Genomic DNA, 20,451 nt, shown 5'->3' on the forward strand with positions numbered 1-20,451 from the left:
AATGAGCTGAAAATGCTCTGGGACAACCTGGATAAAAAGATCATCAACAGACAGGTCAGACACTGAGAAGGATCTAAACTTTAAAATCAGTGTGAAACGCTGTTCATGACCCATTTAGTGCCTGTAATGTGATCTATCCCAGGGTGCAACAGGATATTCAAAAGAGTAGCAGATTTTATCCACTGGGAATTGATTGGATTGTTAAAAATGAGTAACCAGAAAGACTATAAATGTGTACAAATAGGATCGATTTTGATTTCATGTCTAGGCCTGTTGCATTTATTGATTAATCATAAGTAGTTTTTTTAGATAACTGCAATAACTGCAGTTTAATTGTTCACTTTTTGCCATCCTAATAAGGGAAATTAAAGCATTTATAGAAATGCCATCTAATGCGCAATTAGTAAAGAATAAAGAATGCAAAAATAAAAAACACTAGTGTAAATTACACAAAGATAGTCAAAGGTCTTCCTTCATAGGAAATGAAGGATTTTGGGTAGGGATGTCCCAATCAAGTTTTTTTGTGCCCCTGATCTAATCCAAGTCATTGAATATTCAGTATCTGCCGATACAGAGTCCCAATCTGATACTTGTAATTTCCTAGTGCTTGGTACACACTTCAAGTACATTATAGTTATTAAAATCAATCCAATGTATACAGGGCCATGCAAAGAGTTTCTCAGGGGCAGGGGCTCAAATGTAAAAAGGGGCATCTATCACAATGGAGTAATTCCAATATAACAATTTCTACAGTAATTATATTTACAGGCCTATACATATTATAAATATGGGACTACTGATATAATACTTCTTGAATTTTATATGTACGATAAGCTATATAATTGCAACAAAATGAAAAATAATGGAAATAAGGATAGAAAGCATGATGCTCGCGAATGCCAGTCTGTCTGTGACAGAATTATTTCAAGACATTGCAACATTGAAAGGCATTTCAAATATGGGTAACACTTTACAATAAGGTTCATTAATTAACATTAGTTAACTGCTTTAGTTAACATGAACTAAGAATGAACAATACTTCTACAGCATTTATTAACCATAGTTAATGTTAATTTCAGCATTTACTAATGCATTATTAAAATCAAAAGTTGTGCTTGTTAACATGTATGCACAATGAACAATTGTATTTTCATTAACTAACATTAACAAAGATTAATAAATACTAAATAATGTATTGTTAATTGTTCATTAATGTTAGTTAATACATTAACTAACATTAACTAATGTTACCTTATTGTAAAGTGTTACCTCATTATGTGACATATTTCCAGCAATGCTGACTGTTTTTAAAGAAATTTAGACTGCTGAAAAGGAAGTCCAGCCCCAAACTCACACCCCTGATAAAGCTGATGTTGTCAACAATACTTGATGTTTCACTACACTATGCAAATGATAACATTATTATGATGACTGTTGTGTGGCCTGATCTCTTGTAGCACAAGCTGGAGGGAGCGCTGTTGGCTCTAGGGCAGTTCCAGCATGCTTTAGATGAACTTCTGGCTTGGCTCACTCATACTGAAGAGCTGCTTAATGAACAGAGGAAGGCCTGCGGCGACCCCAAAGCCATCGAGATCGAGCTCGCAAAGCACCACGTACGTCACAGTCATTGAGCCACAGAACCACTCAGATGTCAACAAGCATTGTTCAGCTCACGTATCGTCATTTCCTTCCATTGGGTAGGTGTTGCAGAATGATGTGCTGGCCCATAAGACCACGGTGGAGGCGGTGAACAAGGCCGGCAGTGACCTCATTGATTCCAGTGCTGGAGAGGAGGCGCGAGGTCTGCAGAACAAGCTGGAGAACCTCAACCAGCGCTGGAGGACTATCCTGGAGAAGACGGAGCAGAGAAGACAGTTTCTGGACAGTGCCTTGCTGCAGGTCAGGAGCCAACACGAACCAGCCAGAGACCTGGCAATGCTCTGGAATCTCAGAGGCTGAGCGTTTTCTAAAATGAAGATATGATTGATGATGTTCTCAACATGAGGCCAAAAATGTCCTCTCTTAATCTTAAAGAATGTGAAAGAGAAGCAGTAAAGCGATAGATGTCCATACACGCACATGCTCTCACTCAAAGAGTTTACTTTGATGTGAACACCGAACGCTGATGTTGAATGATTTGACCATACAAATTAAGAAGTAGAAACAATCACAAAAAACAATGTTCCCCTTATTCCCCCTTATTGTCATAAGGGTAAATTTTTTGAATAAATAAACTTTCCATTGATGTATGGTTCGTTATGATAGGACAATATGTGGCCGAGATACAACTATTTGAAAATCTGGAATCTGAGGGTGCAAAAAAATCAAAATATTGAGAAAATTGCCTTTAAAGTTGTCCAAATTAAGTTCTTAGCAATGCATATTACCAATCAAAAATTAAGTTTTGATTTATTTACAGTAAGAAATTTTCAAAATATCTTTATGGAACATGACCTTTACTTAATGTCCTAATGATTTTTGGCATAAAAGAAAAATCGATAATTTTGACCCATACAATGTATTTTTGGCTATTGCTACAAATATACGCCAGCGACTTAAGACTGCTTTTGTGCTCCAGGGTCACATATATGTATAATTAATAATGAGTTGACTGAAGAGCAACGTTATATGTATCAAATATAATTAATATAAAATGATACCTATGTCAACATTTTTAAAGTGTTTTTTAATAAATAAAAATAAAAAAGCACAATTGCTCTATAGACTGGAATCAAGATTTTAAGTTTAATTTTTTTCTCACATAAAACAGGGAGCAAGGAAATACTGTATATTGTTGTTTATTGACTATGCTAACTCTTTTTGAATCCAGACACCATTCTTGTCTCAGAATTGAGAGATTTCCTACAAACTTGCCATTTTTAAGACTAATAATCTGTGCTCATTAATCAAGCCTCTCCCTTGAATCTCACCCCTCCGGCTGGCGGTAATGAATGTGTGACTCTATTGTTGTGACACTGGCCGATCTGTTTTCAGGCTCAAGGTTTCCATGGTGAGATTGAAGACATGCAGCGGTGGCTGAAAGACACAGAGCGTCAGCTGTTAGCATCAAAGGCCCTCGGAGGCTTACCAGACACGGCCCGAGAGCAGCTTAACACCCATCTGGTATGTGTTTAATACTACAACAGATCTGCCACGTATGGCGAGCTTGTAACAACTAACCAACACCATCTTTATTTTACATCTCAACGACTGTGATCAATAGAATTATGCATTAGTTATTGAGAACAGTTTTGGTTGGTTTGGTTTAAGCATTTTATTAGAGAATGTTTATCACAGCAGTCTTGTTTAGGGGAATAATGCACCCAAAATTGAACAATGTGTCATCATGCACTCATTGTCATGACAATACAAACCCATATGACTTACTTTCCTCCTTAAAGGGATAGTTCAGCCAAAAATGAAAAGTTGCTGTTAATTTATTTTCTTCAGTAGAACAGTACAGAAGATTTTTAGCTGAAACCCTGGTCCCTGGTGATTCATTAAATGCAAGTCAGCGGCTGCCCGTGTTTGAGAATAAAAAAAGCATTTTAAGAAACACAAAATTATTACCCATGGCTCCTGACGGTCTGGAGTGATGTCCGGTTCACGAACAAATCATTCTTTAATGCAACATGAAAAATCTCCAAGCTGATCTTTTCATGCAAAATAGAAGCATACAGTGATCAGAATCAAGCTCCGAAAATGTCCAAAGCACTATATAGAAGTGTGTGTTTTAGTGGGGGTTTTTTTATTTATGAACTACATTCACAGTTCTTATTGGAGCCTGACAGACCCTGGTCTGTAATTTCTTTGCATGATTTCCAAAATCTAATTTTGTGTTGCATAGAAGGAAAATTCTTACAGGTTTAGAATGATATAAGGGCGATTAAATGTTGACAGTTTTCATTTTTGGCTGAACTAGTCCTTTTAAACTAACATAAGGATGAAAAACGCAACACAAACGGCTTTATCTAATTGTATGAAAGTGTAATAAAAAAAAATCTGTCCCAGTTTTCATGAAACATTTTATAGACTTCACACTTTCTGATTTCTGCTGATGTGCAAAAAAAAAAATATTTACGCTCGCATATCAGAAATAACTCTTTGAATAGTCAACATATGTCAGGTTGTCAGTAAACACGATGTCTCTCTGTGTGTTTGTAGGAGCTCTGCAGTACACTGGAAGCCAAGGAGGAAATATATAAGCAGCTTCTTGACCGAGGGCAGCAGATTTTGGCCTTGACCCCTGAGGGTCAAGACAGCACCACTGAACTGGACCTTCGCAACCTGCAGGAGAAGTGGGAATGTGTTCAGGCCAAAGTGACAGAGAGGAAGGTGAGAGTCTGATTTACTCTCTCTACTCTGTTAGGGCTCTCTGTGTTCTTCCTGTCAGACTGACTCATTCTCATCATCATCACTGGGCTGTCGGCTGATTATGTTCATGTAGCTGTGATATCAGATCTGTGAGCTGTTGTGCTTTGACGTGGTCAGATGAATGATTCTTTTTCACTCCAGCACAAGCCCAAAGTGAGTTATAAATCACTACAGAACAAAGTAGAGTTGTCTGCGGTCTCTACAAAGTTGCTGAAGTGGAATAAACCACAAGTTCAGCCAAAAACAAAACTTCTGTCATCATCATTCCACATCTATATGATTTGTTTTTTCTTCTGTGCCGCTCAAAAGGAGAACATTTTAAGGATGAACACGCTTCTCTTTTACATACAATGAATGCATATGGTATAAAATGTATAAAATGGACCAAAACTCCATGAAAGCAGCTTGAAAAAGTAAGGTACAGTAAAAATAAGACTTGAGTGCTGTATTCTTAAAATATACAGTATATAGGTGAGTAAATGATAGCTACACATTCAGATCTGGCTGTCAGATTAATGCCATTTTTGATTTAGGTCGCTTTGCTGTGTTGAATCTGGACTTGGCAAAGACGTTCGTTTACAACAGGAATTTGACCACACACGCTCTTGTCAGAACCTCGTCTGTGATAGTCAAGTCATCCTTGAATGTTTGCAGCTTTTGCAAATATACCTCCTCACATGTGATGCTAACAAGACATCACATGACATGTACTGAGTCACATGCTGCTGGATGAGATCATTGAATGACTGTGATCCAGCGGTGCAAGGGAAGTTCCTGTGTCTCATATCCTCCTCAGTGACATGAGGAAAATGCTCCAAAATAACCGAGATGTTTCATGTTTCACAAAATATCAAGAAGTGTCTTGCCATGTCTTGTTACTAACTTGCTGTAGTAAGCAGTGCTAAGGATTGATTTCAAACGCGTTTCCCAAACATTTCTCCATCCTCATCTTCCTTTGTCAAACTAGTTTATTCTCTACAATAAAGCCAAACAGCTTATTTCACACTTCGGGAAAGCAACCTACAAATGACTCACAGTTGAATCTGAGATGAAAGGATGTGTTTGTGTTTGATCGGCCATAGGTGAAACTGGAGGAGGCTCTGGCGATGGCCACAGACTTCCATAACTCACTACAGGATTTCATAAACTGGCTGACGCAGGCCGAACAGACCCTTACTATGGTCTCCCCTGCCTCCCTCATCCTGGAGACCGTCATGTTCCAGATAGATGAGCATAAGGTCAGTGCTCTTTGACATGATATGCAACATGATATACAAGTCTAACAAAAACTTTCATGCAGCTTACTGTGGCTTACTGCTAAATCTCAGCATGAAATGAAAACTCACTCCATTTATTTTTTAAATGCATGTTATTGATCTTATTGTGAACAATTCATCTGTGCATGTTTTGCATAAAACGTTTTGCATCATGTAATAACAGAGTAATGTGACAACTACACATAAGTATTATATTAATAATGTAATAAAATGTTCATAATGTAATACTTTTCTAAAACGTAATAAAATCCCAAGCTAATGTAATATTTTTTACATTGTAAGAAATGTATTACATTATAAATTCACTAAAAACATTGTCATATTATTATAATTGTAATAATAAAATGCACCAGATATAAATATTCATGCAATTATTATTATTATTATTATTAATGTTGTTGTTGCTGTGCATTATTTCTTATAAATACATAAGCATGTGAAATATATAAAATATTTTTTAAATTGACAACAAAATGTATACATACTGTTAAATGACAAACTGTACAATACCAACACTGTATACAACGTATAGCCTAAAAAAGCCCTCTTCAGTAACTGCAACAAGGACTCTGTAAAACAAAGTGTTACTGATTATTATTATAATTTAAACATTGTTTCACAGTACTTTATGTGCTTGTTTATCAAGCTGTGATTGCATTATAAGTTGCTACAGTGTGATCATAATGTAATACATTTCTCATAAAATAATCTATTACGTTATGAGAAAATTTTTTATTATCTGTTGCTACTTGCATTTCATTATGACTTTAAATGAGCCATATTCTTGCAATTGAAAGAAACAGTCCTTTTCCAAAATTACGTTTTTTCCCCCTTCTTTCTTAAAATGGATCTGCTGGAATTGCAGGTGTTTGTGACTGAGGTGAACTCACATCGGGATCAGATCATCGAGCTGGATAAGACAGGAACACACCTCAAGTACTTCAGTCAGAAACAGGACGTGGTGTTGATCAAGAACCTCCTGCTGAGCGTTCAAGGCCGCTGGGAGAAGGTCGTGCAGCGATCAGTGGAGAGAGGACGCCTGCTGGACGATGCCAGGAAACGTGCCAAACAGGTGGGAGAGGACCCCTGGGATAGAACTCATTTAAAAGCCATGCTTTTTGTAATCACACATCCTTGCTAGATATAGTCACTATAGGAATGAATGAATCACAGAGAACTTAATTTGGCTTCTTTTGCGACTGATCAACGTAATGAGACTCTTTTATGTCAAAGTGATTTTACACTCTTTGATATAACACACCTAAATTGTCAATGTGGTAGATTTTTTTTTAAACTCATAACATAAGAGGATATGAAGATCACTCATGGGCAGCAACATACTGTGGGGATTCTTCTTGACTGTGAAAGGGTCTGCATAAAGGGTATAGGATAAAATAAATATAGGACAGTACCGGGAAATCCCTGTATTTTCCCTGTAAGACAAGACACAAGATTTGTAATTCCCAATGCATAAAGCCAGAGCTTCACAGGAATGGCTTAAAACAACAATGTTGATGTCCTGGTCAAAGTCCAAGTCCAATTGAAAATTTATGAGGGGACTTGAAAACGGCTGTGCACTCACAAGCTCCATGCAGCCAGACTGAGCTGGAGCTACAAAGAAGAATGAGAAACATTGCAGTGGCCAGAAGTGCAGAGCTGATAATAAAGACCTACAGTATCAACACAGATTACTTGGGAATTGCTGCCAAAGGCGCATCTGATAAATACTGACCTGAGGGGTTGACTTTGTATGCAAACGATTATTTAGTAACTGTAATTGATTTTTGAGCAAACTTGTTGGACATGACGGAATTTTATTTTTTTTGTTCAGTGTAAAAAAAGCCAAAAGAAATTCTCTGTGGTTCAATCATGGAAAAAAGAAAATGCTGTAATAATACTGCGTACTGCACTGATGGATTCTCACGCTCTCATCTTCTGCAGTTCCATGAGACCTGGAACAAACTGATGGAGTGGCTGGAAGAGTCTGAGAGAGCGCTGGACTCTGAGCTGGAGATCGCTAATGATCCGGACAAGATCAAGATGCAGTTATCCCAGCACAAGGTGACCGACACCAGTCCATTTCCCTGTCCAATACACGTCTGGTATTAAGATGTGTTCGCAGTGATCCCATCACAAGCGGTCAGCCGAGACACCATTTCCACATGCTGATAGTTATATAAACACAGCCACTATGCTAAAACTAGGTAAAGAACTAGTCTGGCCAACTAGCAGTTGACCTGTCTTAAAAAAATGAGATTACTAACTTGTAAAACTAGTCTTAAACCATTTATGCAACCGGCCACTGGTATTAACATGCGTTCCTAATGCCTCTCCTGTGAGCACTTGTGTTCAGTTTTCGTCGAGACGCTCCCTTCTTATTTTGACACACTCTACATCACTTTCATGGGGATGAAAATTGAACAAACAAACCCATGTTACACAGCTTATGAGCGAGAGGGAATGGAAGCAAATAAAAAGGGTTAGGAGTGCAGCTGTAATTGGCGATTGTAATCCATGTGGACAACACACCAAAGTTTAAATCGCTTGTTTTGCTGTGAGAGATCACGTGAATCTGTTACGTTTAGGCTATGTTTCACCGTGGTCACATTCAGGACAGATGAGCATTTAAACTACACAATGCACTGAACAATTTACTCATTCGCACCTATATTTGGCGCTGACCACTTGTACTTCAATCACAAAAAATGGATGTAAATGGCAGGTTTAAATGGGGTCATATAGACTTCCTGTTCACACCATGTTTGTATCCCCCATCTGTGAATGTGGAACAACTGACGGACAGTGTGAATCACAATACCAGGTGCTTTTTCACTCACGGCTATTGTGTTTTTCACTGACTGTGGGTCATAAGAAGTGGCATCCTGTTATACTTCTGTCTAATTAATTCCTCCAATTTTTGGGAGATAATCTTTATATTTTAAAGAGGTGTACATGATTTTTTTTTTTCAGAAGTTTAAAGAGTTCACCGTTTCAGGCCACACAATGCCTAAAAAATGGAAGTAAACAGACTGAGCATGTTAGATGTTTTTCAATTGCAATTCTTTAAAACTGAAGTCAGGCTCCTCAGTCATAGATGATGTGCACCATCAGTGGTTTTAAAGCAGGATACGAGTAGGATTGTGTGATCCTGATCTTAGTGCTGCATGTTGGTATGTAATTAACAGCTCAGCAGTGCTTCAGATGTTCTGATGAGTCAGTCACAAATACAAATGGCAGGATCTGATGACATCAGGCTTCCTGGAAGACCTCACAGGATGGCTTGCGGGACGCGTGCCCTTGAGCTACATTCGAATGACCCTTCGCCTCTGTTTGTCTTGTGTGGGGGGGATTGTAGGAGTTCCAGAAAACTCTGGGCAGCAAGCATTCGGTGTGTGACACCACCAGTCGCACGGGCCGAGCTTTGAAGGACAAGACCTCCTTGCAAGATGACAACCAGAAACTGGATGACATGCTCAGTGAGCTCAGGGACAAATGGGACACAGTCTGCGGGAAATCTGTGGAGAGGTACATGCGCATTTGGGTGGATTTCAGAAAAACACATATCCATCCCCCCTATTAAAAATAGATGTATACAGTTTGCATAAACAAAATTAAGCCTATTTCAGGCTTTATTAAAATTAGGCTTATTTTAGAATTAGATTTGTCAGAACACCTAAAATATATATTTTCCAGTAAGGTCCTATTAGTAAATGTTAGTTAATGCATTAACTAACAATGAGCAGTACGTTTGTTACAGTATTTATTTGTTAATATTAGCTAATAAAAATACAACTGTTCATTGTTAGTTCATGTTAGCTCAGATCCATTAAATAATAACAGATACAACTTGTGCTTTTATTGTATTAGTAAACATCAAAATGAACTAAAACTACAATAAAATACCAAGTTCTGTCATGAAACTCTAGATGGCGCAGGCTGATGGGTCCTTAACGTAACTGATGACATTCTTTGCATTAAATGACTTGTCACAAGCTGATTGGTTCATGTTGCATACGCAGCCAATGAGCTTGCTGCTTTACATTTAAATGGCTGATTAGCATTCGCTTGAGCTTTGCAACGCGCTTTCAGAGTTCCTCTGAAACCCTCCACCTTCCCCAGCTCCACCTGTATAGATCTGCTACGGGGTTATTTTATATGCTATTTGTGCAGCAGCAGTATGTCTTAAATACTCACAGCACCATATCAGCTTATGTATTGGCAGTAGCAAGTTCCTGTACTTGCTTGCAGCAGCAGCAATAATCTACAACTACAGCAATAACCAACAGCAGCAGCAGCAGCTTAGCAGATCTTTTCCGCCAAGACCAAATACATTAACATTGTCATCCATTACCATGCTAAAATCTTCAGAGAGTTCTCATGATAGAACTAAAATTAACCATGCTTTAGATGTATTTTTCATTGTTAGCTGATGTTAACTAATGTAGTTAACTAATGCTAACAAATGAAACCTTATTTTAAAGTGTTACCCATTTTTCCTTTATGCATTCATATGAATTCAGACCTCAAATATTAATGTTGAGTAAACAATATTTAATATCTGTGTTATTTGTCAACTAACTGTCCATGATTCATGGTGAGACAAAAGGATATGTTGTCACAACTGTGTATTTGACATCATATGGGCTATTTTTTTTCTACAGGCAGAATAAGCTGGAGGAGGCTCTGCTGTTCTCAGGTCAGTTCACAGACGCACTGCAGGCTCTCATCGACTGGCTCTATAAAGTGGAACCACAGCTTGCTGAAGATCAGCCCGTGCATGGAGACATAGACCTCGTCCTGAACCTCATCGACAGCCATAAGGTACCCACATGAGTTTGACTGATTTACACAACCTGCTTCTTCAATACTGAACTGTAGGACATGATATGAGTGAGTGAATGAATGAATGAAATTGATATCTAAAGATACAGATATCTAAAGTAATGATACAATATCACGAAAAACTACCACAATATATTATATGATTGTTTTGGCACAGCCCTAGATATTTTTAATATTCTCTCATCATTTTCAGGATTTTAAAAACTTCATAAGCACATTGTAAAATAAATCCATGTACAGTGGTGTGAAAACGTTTTTGCCCCCTTCCTGTTTTATTCATTGTTTGCATATTTGTCACACTTAAAAGATTCAGATCATCAAACAAATTTGAATATTACACAAAGATAACCTGAGTAAATACAAACTGCAGTTTTGAAATTATGATTTCATTTATTAAGGGAATAAAGCTGTCCAAACCTGCCTGGCACTACGTGAAAAAGTAATTGCCCCCTAAATCTAATAACTGGTTGTGCCACCCTTTGCAGCAACAACTGCAATCAAGCGTTTGCGATAAATGGCAATGAAAAAACAGGAAGGGGGCAAAAACTTTTTCACACCACTGTAAATTGAACGGTGTATTCCAATTCTTCTGAAGAGAAATGATTTGCTTTACTGGACGATTTAATTTAGGCTTTTATTCACATATGTGACCCTGGACCACAAAACCAGTCTTAAGTCGCTGGGATATATTTGTAGCAATAGCCAAAAATACATTGTATGGGTCAAAATTATCTATTTTTCTTTTATGCCAAAAATCATTAGGACATTAAGTAAAGATCATGTTCCATGAAGATGTTTTGTAAATTTCCTACTGTAAATATATCAAAACTTAATTTTTGATTAGTAATATGCATTGCTAAGAACTTCATTTGGACAACTTTAAAGGCGATTTTCTCAATATTTAGATTTTTTTGCACCCTCAGATTCCAGATTTTCAAATAGTTGTATCTCGGCCAAATTTGTCCTATCCTAACAAACCATACATCAATGGAGAGCTTATTTATTCAGCTTTGACATGGTGTATAAATCTCAATTTAAAAAAAATGACCCTTATGACTGGTTTTGTGGTCAATGTTGATCAATGCGCATACATAGAGCACATCAAATACTGTAATCAACAGAAGCTTAAACTCGACGTGCCAGAACAAACCTTACCTAAAATACTGTACAAATCTAGTTAAAAATAACAATAATTATATACGTTGATGACACAGGATATAACTTGGTGGGTACCGCACATGCTCATGACTCAAAAGAGCAGTTGTACATGACGGGACATCCAGTCTGACCCATGCCATGCTCTGATCTCAGTACCGCTGCTGTGTGCATGTGCATGTTTCAAGCCTTGAGCAGCTTTCCTAAAATATCCGTCCGCGTGTTTTTAACTTCTTGGTTCTGTGGCAAGAATAAAATATAATTAAACTGTAGTATCATCAGAGGTAGTGTAATATGACAGAACCCACTGGTTTCAGTTAGAGGTGACAGGAGCGCTGGCAAGACGGACTCAAACACATTGCTAGAGTAGACATCAGAACACACTTGAGCTGATGAGCCTAGAGGTGACCTCATTCACGCTCGTAATTGAGGCCTTAGCCTGAGCAAATGATCACCAGCAGTCTTCTGACTATGTTTGGTGCTGTTTACGCATGATTTCTATGGATGCAATCAAGAACTGGGTGATCTGGCTAAAAGAAATTCCAGCTTTTAGACAAGATTCTATAAATATCTCAGAATTTATGTAGTCGCAAGATAAAGAAGGATCACCTAATTTGATTCATATTTCATACACCACATCATCAAAGTCACAGAGCCAACATCCTTTTTTTTTGTTGTAATGACCAATGCTGAAGCAAAGTCATAGGCTGCATAATTAAAACCTGGTGATGTGCAAATGTCGTAAAGCCTGGCTGTTGATAACGTTATGAGCGTGATTGATAGCAATGGACAAGTACCTCTTAACTGGTCCCTAATGTGATGACATCAGAGATGGACATGGGCTCTGGCGTGACATACTGTAGACAGCATTGCACAGGCGCACAAAATGTGATTGATTATAAAAATAATTCACTAAGTACTGGAAATAGTTAGTAAAAAACTGGTGTCTTGAAATCGAATTACAGCTTAACTGTTTAACCCAACATCTATCCATGCTATATACGTTTTATGATTATTAGTGCATCACATTAGCATTAGGAGTTTTAGAAAATGCATATATATGATAATATTGCTGCCTATGTAGAGCTTTCCAAATCACTCATTTATGAGGTTCCATTTCAGTTAGAATGCTGTCTATATAGGCAGCTAAAAGTGGATGGGTTGAATGTTGAATGTATTTCTCCATGTGTACTGCAGGGTTTCCAGAAAGAGTTGGGCAAAAGGACTGGCAGCGTGCAGGCTTTGAAGCACTCGGCCCGTGAGCTTATTGAGAGCAGCCACGATGACTCGTCCTGGGTCAAAGTTCAGATGCAAGAGCTGAGCACGCGCTGGGAGACGGTGTGCAGCCTCTCTGTGTCCAAACAGACACGGCTCGAGCAGGCACTGTGTCAGGTAAGACATGCCGTCTGTCATCAGCAATCACGCTGCCAGATGTTACACTCATGACCGCTTTTAATAACAATTTTGACCGTTAGAATAAAACAAGTTACTGTAAAAACATCTATGTTAATTACCACGGTTATGATTGGCTAACCCTGCATGTCAAATTATTATCAAAACTAACTTACAAGTGTCAGAATTGCTGTCAGATCCAATAGAGTGTGTGTGCTGCTCCAGCCTTCAAAGGAAGTTTTTGTTTATGAAAGTAACAGTATGTTTGATAGTGCAATGAACTCCAAAACATAGGGCTTCAAGAGTCACGGAAAACGTAAAATTATAAAAAAAAAAAAAATGTTCTTTGCGAATGCACATTTTTTACACATTTGTGCATCGTTCCTCAGGCTGAGGAGTTCCACTCCACTGTTCATATCTTACTGGAGTGGCTTGCAGAGGCCGAGCAGAGCCTTCGCTTCCACGGTGCCTTGCCTGACGATGAAGAAGCCCTCCGCGCTCTCATTGAACAGCACAAGGCAAGTTTCCCACAACAATGGCAAAGAATCCACATGAGAAAAATTATTCAGTGTGACGTTTACCTTGTAAAACCTTTTAGTGGCCATAGCATATCAGTATTTACTGGCAAAAATGATGGACCACAGTAAACACAAAAAATGAAATCGTATCTGTTCTACATTACAGCATTGAGTTCAAATGCAAGTGTGTGCCAGAGGGATCGTAATCTATCCAAGACAGAACTCTTGACATTTTTTATTAGCTCCACTCATAATGTGAGGTAGTGATCCGTAGCCCGGTCTCTCTCCACATCCAACTGAGTAACAAAAGCCATACATGGCTTCAAATCTTTATTAACTACTGCTTGCCAGGAAAGTGTTCAACCCATATTTCAACCCATATAGTGTGATCTCATATTCAATATCCAAAATAGTCTGTTCCCCGAGACATTATTCACGTCCACAGTTTGAGGAAGCAAACATCCTGGGAGATGATGGGGTTTCTCCTTAGGTTTAAACACCAGTTATTAATGATAGGTAGTAATACATAATCTCTGCATACTGGGAATAGGATGCCATCGATGGCATACATACTCTACATAATCATGTTTTTGAAGTAACATTTTTTAAATAAGTAATTTAACAAATTACATTTTAAATGTACACCATAATACTCAAGTACATTTTTTTTCAGTTATGTATGTGGTCTAATATTTTTGTATTTTTGCTTTTTTTTTTTGGTATTTATTTTCACATTATTTTAAAATGATCTTACCTTGCTATTTCACATCCATTTATTTATTTGGTAAGTAGCCATGTAATAATGTATTCTTTGCATCAGGATCCTGATCACCCTGTCTGAGTATAGTTTATAATAGCTGACTGTACATTAGCATTAGGATCATGCAGCAGTATTGCTGGAGATGGGCTGCTCTTTGTGTAACCATGACCATTTGCTAATGGAAGAATACATGCAGGAGTTTATGAAGAAGCTGGAGGAGAAGCGACTGGCCCTGAATAAAGCCACAAGCATGGGAGAGGCAATCCTGTCCATCTGCCACCCAGACTCCATCACCACCATCAAACACTGGAACACCATCATCAAAGCGCGGTTTGAGGAGGTTTGTCTATTTCTATAAGTTTTCTGTTATTTTCGAAAGCTGTGTGAAGGCAGCCAGATCAAGAAAATATTTTCCTGTTTTGTGTGCTACCTCAAATATCTGGGCTGGTAACCAAAAGGTTGTAGGTCGGATCGCTCGATGGGTGATTCATAACTGTTAAAGGGGACATCGGATGAAATTTTCACTTTTATCTTTTTTGCATCTAGTTAGGTTTCTGGCGTGTCTGCCAGCTCAGAAAAGCTGAAAAGAAAACACACAGCCAGTTCATTATGGGCTGTCTGAGTCTGAAACTGTGTCATCCAGTGAGCTGTTTCAATTTGCAGCCAGTTTCTACGTAGCTAGCTAACTGTTTGAATAAGACCAACTCTTAGCCAGAGTCCAAGGCAGCAATTCACGCGTCTTGTGTCGACATGCCCCACAGAAGAGAGGGGCGGGCTGAGCAGAGCTCATTATCATTTAAAGAGACATGCACCGAAACGGCTCGCTGTGAACAGAGCTGTTTTTGACAGGGTAAAAAGGGTGTTGTTTTACACAACCACTGAGGAACTTTAACCAAAGTATGTTGCAGACATTTCATGAAGACCCTAAAGAATCATACCAACTTGTGGAAAGTGGGCATCCGATGTCCCTTTTAACAGTCGACGCTGTCTACAGTATGATCTGATTTCTGCGTCTGTATCAGGTAACAGCCTGGGCACGTCAGCACCAGCAGAGACTCTCCAGTGCTCTGGCCGAACTGCTGGCCACGCAAGAACTGCTGGAGAACCTGCTGAACTGGCTAAAGTGGGCTGAAACCACACTCGGAGAGAAAGACAAGGAACCTCTTCCTCAAGAGTTAGAGGAAGTCAAATCGCTCATTGCTGAGCACCAGGTAGCATCAAGAGCTGTATGAAGGGCTCACTTTAACACCTTTACACAGTTAGTCAAAGTTTAGTTGTATGAATTATAGAAACAGCTGTTTGTGTTTTTTGTGTACCAGACATTCATGGAAGAGATGACCAGAAATCAACCAGACGTGGATAAAATCACCAAAACTCATAAGAGAAAAGCCACAGCGGATCCTCCGGTTCAGTCTCAAATCCCTATTCTAGGGAAAGGACGAACAGCCAGTGAGTACCAGCATCCAAGCTGAGTCCAGTTTCTCAATTCAATTTGGCAAAGACTTCACATGGTCTTCACGACAGTCCTTGTTGTAGACTGTGCATGCACCATAGCTGGACCTCAGTGAACAATAGCAAGCTTTAGCATGATTTGAGCAAAATAAAAACTGAGCAGGATTTGATATTTAGGTTTAGGGTTCAGCGCTAATTCTAGGGACTGGGGTAAGAGTTTGAGAAGAGGCTTGAAAGTTAGGGGTTGTGGTTAGGAGTAGGAATCAGTTTAGGGTTAGAGCATGGGATAGGGTTTGTTAATACCTTGGCAGCGTCTGAAATCGCATACTGTCTGAATAGGTACTGTACTTCTTTTGAATAAGTAAATATCTTGCAATCATTAAAAAGTATGTTCTATAAAGTATGAATGTGTGTAGTATAAGTTTAATCCAGATATACTACATTGGCTATTTTGTCATTGTCATGTGACCCTACCAGCATCAGTTGTGTTGCATCACTGCCATTCACAAATCCACATCCATGGCCTCGTGGGATAGTAAAGTATTCATCAGAGATGCACTTCAGTGCCAGTAGTAGCCCTGTTGAAAAACCAGCATATGCTGGTTAGTAGAGCTGCACGATTCTGGATAATTTGGGAATCACAATTTTTTTTTGTCTCAAATAGAGATCACGATTCTCCCACGATTCTGAACTAAACAAAATAATGTGTGGCAAAATATTATTGCTGCAGTCTATTTAAAAGTGTTTAATTAATTTGAATGAATTATTAAACATTTTAATATACACTACCAGTCAAAAGATTTTGAACAGTAAGATTTTTAATGTTTTTTAAAGAATTCTCTTCTGCTCACCAAGCCTGCATTTATTTGATACAAAATACAGCAAAAGCAGTAATACTGTGAAATATTTTCACTATTTAAAATAACTGCTTTCTATTTGAATATATTTTAAAATGTAATTTATTTCTGTGATCAAAGCTGAATTTTCAGCATCATTCCTCCAGTCTTCAGAGTCACATGATCCTTCAGAAATCATTCTAATATGCTGATTTGCTGCTCAAGAAACATTTTATTATTATTATTATTATTTTCAATATTTTAAACACTTTGAGTAATTTTTTTTCAGGATACTTTGATGAATAGAAAGATCAGCATTCATCTGAAATAAAAAGCTTTTGTAACATTATACACTCTACCATTCAAAAGGAAATATATTTCATTTTAAAATATATTCAAATAAAAAGTTATTTTAAATAATACAAATATTTCAAAATTGTACTGTTTTTGCTGTACTTTGGATCAAATAAAAGCAGGCTTGGTGAGCAGAAGACTTTTAACTTCTTGAAAAAAAACATTAAAAATCTTACTGTTAAAGTTTCAGATAAATGTTGCTTTGAAATATATTTCATTTTAAAATATATTCAAATAAAAAGTTATTTTAAATAATACAAATATTTCAACATTGTACTGTTTTTGCTGTACTTTGGATCAAATAAATGCAGGTTTGGTGAGCAGAAGAGACTTAAAAAAAAACATTAAAAATATTACGGTTCAAAAACTTTTGACTGGTAGTGTATATGTATTTAAAATATAATATATTTAATACACCAATTTAATATTAAAATTATGAAAAATTTGTTTGAATCAATGATTCAACGACTCACTTATAAACCTACTGGATGAATCAGCGTTTTTGAACGATTCTCTTGAATAAATGATTCATTCAATTATACATTTTTGAAGTCACTTTTCGCCACCTCGTGGCGAAACAATGCAATCGACACAAACGTTATGTGGCAGTTACTTTCAAATGCGGATTTGCTCTATTTTGGTCGCGCTACCATAGACATCAATGTTTATATCTGAATTATAAACTTTCATCCCAGTATTTCTGTGATAATATGAATGACTGTAAGACAAATATGTTTCTTAACCAAACATGGTAACTGCTCTCTGTGTGTCAGCAGCCGTGCGAACGCAGATTTGAATGATCCGGTAAGACTTTGTCAAAGGTTTAATAGACACGGGAGAATCGTTGTCATTTAGAAATTAGATCGTGTGGTTGTCTGAATCGAGATCGCGATCTTTTAACGATTAATCGTGCAGCTCTACTGGTTAGGTATGTTTTGAAGCATGGCTGCTGGTTTAAGCTGGTCGTGTGCTGGACCTGCTTTAAGTAACATTTTGGTCTATGTCTAAAGAAAATATTTTAAGTATGGTAGTCTTTGCAATAAATAATCTTTTTATTTTATATGAATGTTTTCATTTTTGGGATCATTATTTTGGATTAATATTAAATCAAAATGTAAGATTTGAACCAAACCACAACAATAATTTGAGAACAACTGAAATTTGGCCGTAACATTTTTTTTAAAAGTTGGTCCAAGTTGTTTTTTGTTTTTTTAAGTTTTTTTTTGGTGTGTGTGTGTGTGTACTTTTCTCTTACTATTTTATACACAATGTGAATGTGGATATACTATTCTTTACACATACTATTTTTTGCATTCTATATAGTAAGGAAGTATGTGATTTCAGATGGAGTCCTAGTGTAGACTAGTGTTTAAAGATCTGGGCCCGTATTCACAAAATATTTGATCTTACCACTAAGAGTTCTCCTAAATAGCAGTACAAGTTTTTAGCAAAGAGTTTTCTCTTAAAACCTATTCACAAAGCTGCTGAGACAAACTTTTACTAAGGAATAGAGAGAAGTCTTATGCTAAGAGTAAGGGGGCGGGGTTGACCTTGTTGCTATAGATGATGTCAGCATGCTTACTAACTATGCCCACAGTGATTGGCTGATAGTCTCTGTCAGAGATTTATTCATGGCAATATTTTAGAGTAAAGATAAAGGTTTAAAAATAAAAATGTTGCCACATTCAAATAAAGATTTTAAAATGCAGGCTAAGTGTCACTAATTAAACAAGTATGTGTTCAGCTAATTGTCAGCCTCTTACATGTATGCTTCTCATAATTAGTGAATATGCATATAAACAGCCTTTTAATAAACAGAGTAGAATAATCATGGCTGATAGTAAGACATGCAAACGTAAAAGAAAACCAAACTGGACGCAAGCACAGCTGTTACTTTATGCCCAACTGCTTAATGAAAACAAGGACATAATCAAAGGAAAATTTGGAGTTGGGATAACCTTCAAAACCAAAGGTGATACCTTTTATAAAAGCTCATTGTCGTCAAATATTTCTAAAATGTTTACGTTCCGAGGCTGATTGCCGGCAACAGCCATTTTAGGATAGTTTGTGGTTCGGTCTTAGTGACTTAGGAGGCCTCTTCACTACTCCTAACGTTTCACAGATTTAGGAGCTAATTTTAGTGCTAAAATGCTTTGTGAAATACTTTTAGATCAAAAATGTAGGAGTCCTAAATTTAGGACTGACTATTTTTAAGATTTTCTCCTAAATCTGCGAGTTACGAGCTACTTTTAGCCTCAAGATGTTTTGTGAATACGGGCCCTGGGCTCTTAACCAAAAAGCTGTAGGTTCAAATCCTAAAAACTTTTGTCCAACCACTTATGACTAGGCATGGGCCGGTATGAGATTTTGACGGTATGATAACCTTAAGCAAAAAATATCACGGTTTCACGGTATCATTGTTACAGCTCTAAAAATTTTTCTTTTTTTCCACTGAACACAATATATTTTATTTTTGAGCAACATACAGAATATTTGCAACAGTAGTATTTGTATATTTTTTCTTTGATTTGTTTCCTAAAAAGAAGAAAAATAAAGACTGACATCTTTATTTAACCTATTTAACTAATTTAATTTTAGTTTTTCTGAAATGTTTGCTGAATTGTGGGCTGTCCTGCAGCTCTTAATGTGGATGGTTGATTTGCTGCTAGAGCTACTGCTGCCCTATAAAGAAGAAAAATAAAGACTGACATCTTTATTTAACCTATTTAACTAATTTAATTTTAGTTACATAATTCATATACATATAATTTATATCATTTCATATCATTTAGTTATATAATTTCATATACATCATTTGATTTAATAATAACCCAATTTGAAGTAAAAACAGAATGTTCTGACTAGCTTTGTGAAATTCTGCTACATGCCTGAATGAAACAAACAGCAGAAGCTCTGAATGAGACGCAGATTCACTCTCTGACAGCAGGAGGCGCTCATGGAACAGCAGATACAGCATTTCCTTGGTTACCGCTGTAAACAAAGCAGCGCTGCGCTGAAACACTGCTTTAATGTGAATTATACAGAGACGAGATGAAAAGAAAATAGGTGGAGGGTTTCTGAAGTGCGCTGCAAACTGCTACAGCAAACAAAAGCCAGGTATTTGAATATTGAGCAAGCTCATTGGCTACCGATACAGGAGAGAACCAATCAGCTGCCATGTGATGATGTCGCCAGGTCAGATTGAGCTAGACCTATCGGACTGCGCCATTCAGAGTTTCATGCCAGAACTCTGTATATGTATTGTACTGTATATCCGAATCAATTTCAGATACTAATACCAGATATATATTAATGTTTAATATTTCCTGCATAATTACGTACATAAAGAAATATATTTTATGTATTTCAAGTGTGTAGCTCACACACCCACCTTAACAATTGCAATATAGCACTTATCCTGCCCGAAATGACCATAAATATTGCAGATAACATCGGAAGTAAAAATTAATTTACATACACATATCTTAAAG

At 37.3% G+C, this 20,451-nt stretch overlaps 1 protein-coding gene across 1 annotated transcript in view; it reads left to right on the forward strand.

Annotated features, from left to right (window-relative positions):
- Positions 1-20,451, forward strand: part of LOC107699120 (dystonin-like) — a 174,091-nt gene that overhangs the window by 141,689 nt on the left and 11,951 nt on the right. The window contains exons 82-95 of the mRNA XM_016500293.1: positions 1,458-1,613; positions 1,702-1,899; positions 2,995-3,123; positions 4,165-4,335; positions 5,457-5,612; positions 6,517-6,723; positions 7,593-7,712; positions 9,007-9,176; positions 10,313-10,472; positions 12,846-13,040; positions 13,430-13,558; positions 14,515-14,658; positions 15,341-15,529; positions 15,638-15,767. Coding sequence (XP_016355779.1) covers positions 1,458-1,613; positions 1,702-1,899; positions 2,995-3,123; positions 4,165-4,335; positions 5,457-5,612; positions 6,517-6,723; positions 7,593-7,712; positions 9,007-9,176; positions 10,313-10,472; positions 12,846-13,040; positions 13,430-13,558; positions 14,515-14,658; positions 15,341-15,529; positions 15,638-15,767 — 2,254 coding nt within the window. The remainder of the gene's footprint in view (positions 1-1,457; positions 1,614-1,701; positions 1,900-2,994; positions 3,124-4,164; positions 4,336-5,456; positions 5,613-6,516; positions 6,724-7,592; positions 7,713-9,006; positions 9,177-10,312; positions 10,473-12,845; positions 13,041-13,429; positions 13,559-14,514; positions 14,659-15,340; positions 15,530-15,637; positions 15,768-20,451) is intronic.

The sequence above is a fragment of the Sinocyclocheilus anshuiensis genome, unplaced genomic scaffold (genome assembly GCF_001515605.1).
Source record: "Sinocyclocheilus anshuiensis isolate Anshui unplaced genomic scaffold, SAMN03320099.WGS_v1.1 scaffold166, whole genome shotgun sequence".
In the NCBI taxonomy this organism is placed as follows: domain Eukaryota; kingdom Metazoa; phylum Chordata; class Actinopteri; order Cypriniformes; family Cyprinidae; genus Sinocyclocheilus; species Sinocyclocheilus anshuiensis.